Consider the following 8996-nt stretch of genomic DNA (forward strand, 5'->3'; position numbering starts at 1 on the left):
TGGGCGAGAAATTAAATTATTAAATTAATAAATTATTAGATTTATTTTTTTCTTTATTTCACTTCATGCTTGCTAATATTCTCTTCAATAGAAATAACTTTGGCATTTTCAATTTGCTCCTAACTAACCCTTTTACATGATAGACAAATTGCCAGTTGAAATAGCTCTTTTTAAATATTCCCATGTCATAGATGTGGCTTTTTAGAACTGCACAAAGCTGTGTTCTCTTTCCTGACTGAAAACACACTTGCATTTCAAGTTAATCCAAAGTGCATGTACTACTTTTGCACTTCTCTTTTCAAGTTTTGCTGGATGCAAAGTGGAGCCGTTTACTTTTTCCCCTTCAAAGTAAAAATCCCCAAAGCCAAGGCATTTTGACCACAGGCTCAACACAGAACCAAGAGTGCTGCACTGGTTGGCACTGCTGCTATTTCAATCTGATAAATACCAGCACGTTGGGTACCATCAGTCTGTACGGGTGAGGAATACCCAGCTCTGCTGGGTCCAACCTGTCTCCACAGAAGCACCAAGGGACACCACTTGTTCATGTAACCATCAGGGGCTATTGAGGAACTCTAGCTGCTGGGCCAGAGACACGATGGGTGAGGAACATGAATGTAAGCTCCTAAATACTCTTTAAGGCTCTTCAGTAGATGCCATCAGTCAGCAACATAAGGAGTAAATCAGCTCACACAAAGAAAACAACAGAAATTTGATATACCAGGAAGATGTTAGATATGCACCCACAGGGGGATCCCAGCTCTGCCGGGAGACTGAACCTTGCCTTTGGAATTGACGCATTATCTTACCTTGGAGAAAGGAGGAAGTACCAAAACTGGAGCCCCAGTCCTTAAGAAATTGCCTTCTGTCTTGTTTCTGGGAGGCTATGGTAGGGCACCATCTTGAAAACAGCTCCTAAAAGCCCATAAAACAAATCCAGAGCAGAAGCAGCCTCAAAGGAGCCCTGTATGCAGCAGAGGTGGCTTCTTGCAGAGCAGTAGATATGGCTAGTATTAGCCTTCAGCATCCATTTAGCAAAAATTTTCCTGGATTGTTTCTGAGGCTGGTTTGTCCAGCCTGCTTCCCCACCACCTCAGTGATTTCACTCATTACTTGACTAACATTCCTCTCCTTTCCAAGTCTGTCCCTTCTCAGGCATGAACTACTGCTCACTGTGGATGGTGAGTCGCTCCAGTACACTGGGGGATGAGCACCACAGCATAGCAGCTCAGCCTCCCTCCTGCTCCCAGCTTCTCCAGTCCAGTGACAGCACTGTTTGCTGCTGTTTTGTGACTAAACTGCGACCCTCGATCAGTTGGAGTGCAGGAAAAGGATCCTCCTTATCAGATACTACTACAGGCTCTAATTCCACAGTCCTCTTTATAAATTCCCACTCGACTACTTTCTGTATTTTCTGAGCCCACTCCAAAACAGGACTACTGCACTTCTATAAGAAAAGACTTCCTGGAGATTGAATATTTCCAGTTCAGTCTCTCAAAGGCTTAGGATCATGGTTCTGTTGGTGGTATTTCCCTTGACCCCAGCTGGTCCCCCAAGTCCATACAAAATGTTGACATTTTCTAGGTACAACTGCATTAAAAACAGAAAAATCACATTTTATTTGACGGCTCCAAAACCATTAAAAACAGAAAATCACATTTGCCATAACATGTTGATTTGTCACAAAAAAACCCCCATCAGTATAAAACATACACCAAGGTATGCAGCCTGGGCAACAAGCCACTATCCACACTCCTTCATGTCCAGAAAAAGTGACAAAGCCCTGAGATGAAGTGACAGCTAGACACCCTGCTGCATTGTTCCCAAGGAACCATTATCACAGTAAGAGAGGCATTCCTCAGCACAGCAAATGTATTATTTTTATACATAGATCTTTCTTCCTTTATCAGGAATTCATTTGTATTAACAGTAAAGTCAGGTTCTCTTAACCCAACTCCCTCCTGCCTAGGTAGGTGCCCAAGTCTGTGTTCCCAACTGCATTACAAACTTCATAACTTTTCATCAGCCTCATGCTTTCAGCAAATTTTGGAGTAACAGCACTACAGGGCAGTTTTAACCTTCACTTCAAGTAAAGTTCTGCTTCTTTTGGCCTTACCACAATGCTGATAACACTGTTTGAATCTTTAAAAAAGTACTTTGGGTCTTCTTTGGAAGGGAAAATCCAAATCTGAGTGAAAAATGCAGAGAAAAAACTGATAGGTAAAGCCTTGGTGAGAGTAGGGAGAGCAGATGCACCAGAATTCAATGGTTACTCTTTCATTCTGCAGAGACTAGTGACAGAATTTTTGAATTACAAACAGATGAATGCTGAGCACGGGGCATGACACCAAAGATGGCTCTTTAGGAATCCCAAGGGCAATAATGAGAAATAGAAAGGAGGCTGCTTTTCACCATGTTAAAGCCTTATTTCCTGTGATGGCAATTTTTTGCCAAATATTTGTATTTGTTTAAACAACATATACACAGAGTACCCAATATCAAATCCTGAGCAGACTCACAGCAAAGCTTAGTGAAAAATTATTCATGTTCCCTGAGCTACAGTGCTGGGCAGCAGCATATCCATTCACCTCTGCTGACCACACACCATGGGGGATGGCAGAGCACAGCAGAAGGCAGTAACTGCACTTCCAGACACACATGCACAGCACCTTTGGGCTCAATCGCCTGCAGCTGGAAGGTACCAGAATGTGTCTGTATGCTCTTCCACATCGGTATCTGCAGTCCAGCTGGATACCACTTGGATGGGGTTAAGCATGCCCAGTCCAACAGCCTGGGGAGCCTGCAATGCATTATCCTGCCCTCTCAACCTAGATATCTGGAGAGATCTCAGTGCCTAATTTACCTGTTCCTCCCCAAACACTACAGCACTAGAAATAAATAATATGGCTTGCTTGCATTTGGGGTTTGGGCTTTGAAGGGCAGGGGGTCAATTTGCTTTTTCTTTGTTTTGGCTTTTTCTTTTTTTTGCATAGTCCCTTTGTAATATTTAAAGACAAAATCCACATAATGTTAAAAGTTTGCCATCCAAGCAGCCATCTCATTGTTGTGTGTATACGAAGGCAGACACAGTAGGAATCTCGTGTTCCTTTTCCTTTTTGGGGTCTATAATATGGCTGTATCGTTCTCCTCGGTGACATTCCAGGTAGGGACCCCAGTTTGCTGCAGGCCTGCAGCAGCTCACAATACGCTGGAAAGCAAAAACAAGAAGCATTTAATGTCTTTCTTTAGTCCAGGTTTAGTTTAGTAAAGCTGTAACTCAACAAATGGCAAACAAACTACCAAGGATTTTTAAAATCATTCCAAATATCTTTGGGATCAGTAGATTCTGGACACTGAAGTCAAAGAAGCAGGAAAAGCTCTGAGCAACAGGACTGTATGGCAAAGCTTGGCAAGAAAAGCATCTCAGATCTGACACTTGCTTGTTTCTGTGAGGAATGGAAGGCATTCCAGAAAATGATACAGGGATCAAAAGTGATAGAAATTCTTCGGAGAATTTAAAGCACCTGGAATAACAACAGAACCCATGAAAGTCTCTCTTGAACGTGTATGTGCACACTCTCAGAGAATTAGACTTCATCTTCTTATCAGAACTCTGTAGGGTAAATTTGCCTCTGAGGCAACTACCAGAGATGTGTTTTGGTCTAAAAATCCAATTAACAAACATGACAAAGTAGTAAATGTGTTGGAGAAGAAAGCACAGGTTGTCCTGAAAATGCCAAAGAAATTAAGATTGGAGGCTATGACAGCTTTTTTGTGCCCTTACCTGCCAAAGGTTTCCTTCAGCTTTAACTACTTTTACAATAGCTACGATGGGAATCCAGATGACACAAAAGATGATCATGCACCAGCCAACAGCGGTTCCCCAGGTTGGATATGTATATGTGGATCCGTAAGTAGGAGGTGAAAACGTGACCAAAGACCAGACCAAAATAGCCTATAAAAAATGGTAAAAAGAATAAGAGGAAAAAGCAGATTTCCAGCAAACAAACTTGTACTCTGTTTCCAAGCTGTTTTAATAAAGGGCTGTCTACAAGTTCTTCACAGTTCCATCTCTCTTTCTGACTGTGAGGATAGTTGTGCAGGATTTGGTGTTCAGTCATGGACAAACAGCAAGACTGAAGGACAGGGCCAAAAGAAGACACTGATAAGCATCATAACACTAAGTACATATATTTTCAACAGAACTTGACCTCTGGGTTCTCTTGAAATCATATGCTGAATAATACATATGTTGCTGGATGAGTCTAGTACCTTTCTGTATATGTTTTATATCTTCCCATGTTCCATTATTTATGGGAATACAGAAAAGAATTGCTGCAGAAATGAGATAGTTTTAAGCAGCATTTTCTAGACTGTAGTCTGGAAAGTTTGAAGGTAATGTGCTGGCCTGAGTGACTTGCCACTGCTCCTGGATTTGGGAGAATAATCAATTCTCTCATTGTTACATAATCCAACCACTTACACTCAGAATTAGAAGTACAGGAGTAACAAAACACTGAGACATGCAACAGGACATAGAAGGCCTCAGTTAGGCAGAGAAACATCTAGACATCCAAAGAGCCAAGCCAGGGAGCTACTTCAAAAATGGGATTTCCCTCAAAGGAGAAAAATCCAGGTTTTCAAGACATTTTCTCGTCTAAAACTAAGATAATCCAGCTGCCAAGATGAATGGAATGATCTGGTTCCTGTGTCAGCCCTCAGGAGTGTAGACCCAGCTCACTGGCAAGTGATCTAAAGCTCCAGTCACTCCTGGAGAGGACCCAAGGAGGAGGGGAATGTATCAGAAAGCAGAGAGCGCATAGTTTGTTTCACTGGCACAGCCATTCCCCAGCTTTATACCCAGGGCCTGTGCAGTCAGCCCTGAGTCTTCCCATGGAAACCTCTTCAATATCAAATTACTAAATTCTGCCACACTAACACAAACCAGTCATCTACACTCACCATTAACAGCACAGGAGTGATGAAAAACCAGCATATTCTCCACCACAGCCAGAATAAACGGCTCTTCTTTCCAATCATCATTTCAATGTCTTCAATAAACCTGTTTCCTCCTGTTGAAAGGCAATTGTAGGGCACATTGTAAAGCAGGTGCTTCCCGTGCACGTGTGATAACTCAAAAGGTATCAGAGAAAGGCAATGATCAAGGACAGTTTCTCCAGTTCTGCGGTGACTGTTAAAGCTTTTCAGACAGTTAAGTTATAAATTCTTTATTGCAGTAATTAATATTTTATATCCCATTCCTGCCAGCGTTCCAAGGACAGGTTGGATAGGGCTTTAAGCAACCTAGTCTACTGGAACATGTCCCTAATCATGGAGGGGAACAGGGGGGTTTGAACTAGATGATCTTTAAGGTCCCTTCCAACAGAACCATGCAGTGATTCTATGATATACACTGTGCCTGGGATTGCTCAGCCAAACCATGGATTTTCAATGCAAATAATTTACCGTAAATGTAGACGATGCCTATTATCTCCAAGACAGCTGCAATAAGGATTCCCCATCCAGCACAAAAATGATCTATTAGATTAACCCAGTAAATTCCTGCCTGTAGAACAAACATTAGAGATTAAAATTTGAGGACTAACCTATTTATTCAAATAAAATAAACTGGCTTGAACAAATGCAACTTAACTAATCAACACTCGGTTTTTAAAATTCCCCATTCGCTAAGTTAAGTACACATTTGTGAATATTATTTCCTTTAAATATCTCTATGTAAAGTTAAAAAGCATATCTGACAAAATACTATAGATCTGTACACTAAAACCAAGATATATGTGTGTGCAGAGTATACATAAACAGCTGAGAGCAAGATCTGAATTTGGAGCTTACAGTAATAAAGCTGCTACTGAAGTTTTAATCCTGAGCTACAGCAACAGACACCAGTTATCAGTTCTAGGAGCCTTGTATACTCCTACATGCACAAGTTCTCCATGTGGGTTAAGCACAGCTTTAAACATCAGCATGCAATAGCAGCAATACAGAGAAGGAAACAAGCTCTCAGCCATTTCACACTCTTGTGTATTAAGTGCCTTGCAAGCTTCTCTGCCATCATGTTTTGTAACCTATGTACTTTGCTTGACCATACAACTGACTATTCACCACAATTATCTTCTTCACATTCTCGGTCTAATTACACACATAAATCTGCATTTCTAGATGGAGTAATTGCAATCCGCCTTTATATCCTTAAAAGCAGTTGCCTCAAGAAATTTTACACAGTTTACTTAAGATTCCTTTTCTGTCTGTGTAGTCATATATACACACACACACACACACACACACGCAGGAGAAGTAACCACACAATCTACAGATGATTGTCAGCTAATGGGCTTTTATGGCATGAATAGGCCATTTCTCAATTCTTGTCCTGTTTGGTAGTCAGTTCAGAACAAAACGATCTCATCAGCATTTGTTAGCAGTACCCACAGCACTGTGGACACACTGTATGCTTATACTTGTGATTACATAAATAAACTCCTGAACTGAGAAACCATAAATCAGGCTCTGTACAGACTTTCTATTTAAAAGCATGTCTCAGTTCAATAATCACAGAAAATCTTAGGTTCTTCAAGCTTCCCTTGGGACTTTATTTGTATGTCCAGACACACTGGCAGAATCCGAGACTCTAAGACTGATCCATGCAGACAGGAGCAGTCAGAAAGGGTATTTTGACCTGAGTTCACCACTTGCAGCATAACTAAACCCACCACTAAAATGGAATTGAATGTCATACCTGAGTAACACAGATAAGCCCAAGAAGAAAGAGCAGTACGCACACACCCAGAGTTACAGGGATTCTTAATTTTTTCATCACTTTGGGATATATATCTTGTATGGTGGTTGTAAGTGTTTCTGCAAAAGAAGTGTGGGGTTTGAGAAGCACAATTAAGAAAGGCAATGGTCATTTGAAAAGCCATGGGTCTCTTAAAACCCCACTCACCTATACTGGCAAACTGGGAGTCAAGGCCCAAGAGCAGGAGCATGAAGAAAAACAAGAAGGACCACAGAGGAGAAACTGGTAACTTGGACAGAGCCTCTGGGTAGGCTACAAATGCCAGATCAAACCCTGCAAATTAGCGGAAGGAAGGAGGTTATTGTCATGCCTTGGTCAATGCAGGTCCCAATACCAACAGTGTGACAATCAGCCTACCTGAGTCCACAACCTCTGAGACAGGTCTGTCAGACACGAATGCCATATGTCCCAGGATGGAGAATATCGCAAACCCAGCAAATACACTGGTGACACAGTTGGTTACACAAACTAAAATAGCATCCGAGTAGCAGTTGTTGTGGAACTTATTGTATGAAGACAAAGCAACAAGCCCACCCCATGCCACAGACAGGGAGTAAAATATCTGGGTGGCTGCATCTTTCCAAACCTACCAAAAATAAGAACATGAGGATTACTTACAGTACTTATCATAAACATTTATGCCTGCCCTCTGTTGAAACTCAAGGGTTGGGGTATTTTTCATTTAGGCTGAATATCTAATTGTATTCCATATGAGTTTTAGGGTAGTTGGGATATAGCACACTGGTGACCTTCCAGACTCAAGCAAAAAACAATGTCTTCTATGACCTCCAAAGGTCACATCCCAAGTGCATTACCAAATACTTAAATCTTATTGGGCTAACCCTGAAGAAGAAATTCAATTTGTTCACATGTGTGTTGTTGAATTGTAGAAACATAGAATCAACCTGGTTGGAAGAGACCTCAAAGACCATCGAGTCCAGCCCTACTGTGGTTACTAGACCATGGCACTAAGTTACACATCCAGTCTCATCTTGAAAACCTCCAGGGATGGTGAATCCACCACCTCCCTGGGCAGCACATTCCAATGCCTGATTACTCTTTCAGCAAAAAATCTCTTCCTCATATCCAACCTAACCCTCCCCTGGCAGAGCTTGAGTCTGTGCCCTCTTGTCCTCCTGCTGGTTGCTTGGGAGAAGAGATCAACCCCCACCTGACTCCAACCTCCTGTCAGGGAGTTGCAGAGGGTGATAAGGTCTCCCCTGAGCCTCCTCTTCTCCAGGCTGAACACCCCCAGCTCCCTCAGCCTCTCCTCATGGCACTCGTGCTCGAGTCCCTTCACCAGCCTTGCTGCTCTTCTCTGGACCTGCTCAAGCCCCTCAATATCCTTCCTGAACTGAGGGTCCCAGAACTGTTGAGATATGACTCTAGTCACAGTGTCAACAAATAACCAGGACCAGCCTGCAGGAGTAAGAAATTCCGTGTACACTTCCATTTGTGTTCCGCACACTGTGACCCAGACAAACCACTTCTGCCTCTGCTGCAGCCCCTCATTTATTGCCAAGGGCTCACATAAATACCACAAGTAAACATCACACTTAATACTTGCTTTTGATAAAGCTGAAATAATATTGGCATAAGCCAGAACAAAGAAAGTCCAGGCTTTCTTTGCACAAGGTGCCCTTCCTGATCCACCTAATTACCCAAGCTAATTTCCTGGGAAAGGCACAACCTGAATTTAAAACTCAGGGACTCCTTCAGTCTTCTGATAATGTCTCTTGCAATTATCAGCAAGAACTTTCTAGCAGGCCATGCTGAGATTAAACTCCAGCATGACCCCCAAGAGTTGATCATAGGCAATAGCACAGTTGTCATCACTGTCTGGTGTGGCAGGGAGGGGGCAGAGGGTGACTATTTTTCAGGCAGAGAGTAGCTAGAATAGGGGCTTAGACTTCTTACACAACCCAACTGTGGATTCAAAACACAGGGCAGGACGTGAAGAAGCACCTAACTGGATAAAACAGAAGTTTCTCTGTAAGCAGCAAGCCCATAGAATCACAGAAGCATGTCACACTTCCAGGGTTGATGCTATCTCTCACCTCTGCCTCCATCAGCTTGGTGATGTTGGACTGTCTCCCAATGTAGTATTCAATGCCATCCAGGGCACCTTCCAGGGTGGCACCTCGTACCAGCAAGATGAGCAGGATGACATATGGAAAGA

General features: G+C 42.5%; 1 protein-coding gene across 1 annotated transcript in view; it reads right to left on the reverse strand.

The window, feature by feature from the left end:
* Positions 1-3058: 3058 nt before the first annotated feature.
* SLC6A14 (solute carrier family 6 (amino acid transporter), member 14) overlaps positions 3059-8996 on the reverse strand; it is a gene marked incomplete at its 5' end in the record, with an annotated part of 7860 nt that continues 1922 nt past the window's right edge. Inside the window, 8 exons of the mRNA XM_009084212.1 lie at positions 3059-3208; positions 3785-3955; positions 4963-5072; positions 5467-5566; positions 6758-6876; positions 6965-7090; positions 7175-7403; positions 8875-8989. Coding sequence (XP_009082460.1) covers positions 3059-3208; positions 3785-3955; positions 4963-5072; positions 5467-5566; positions 6758-6876; positions 6965-7090; positions 7175-7403; positions 8875-8989 — 1120 coding nt within the window. The remainder of the gene's footprint in view (positions 3209-3784; positions 3956-4962; positions 5073-5466; positions 5567-6757; positions 6877-6964; positions 7091-7174; positions 7404-8874; positions 8990-8996) is intronic.

This window comes from Acanthisitta chloris, unplaced genomic scaffold (assembly GCF_000695815.1).
Source record: "Acanthisitta chloris isolate BGI_N310 unplaced genomic scaffold, ASM69581v1 scaffold45531, whole genome shotgun sequence".
Lineage (NCBI taxonomy): Eukaryota > Metazoa > Chordata > Aves > Passeriformes > Acanthisittidae > Acanthisitta > Acanthisitta chloris.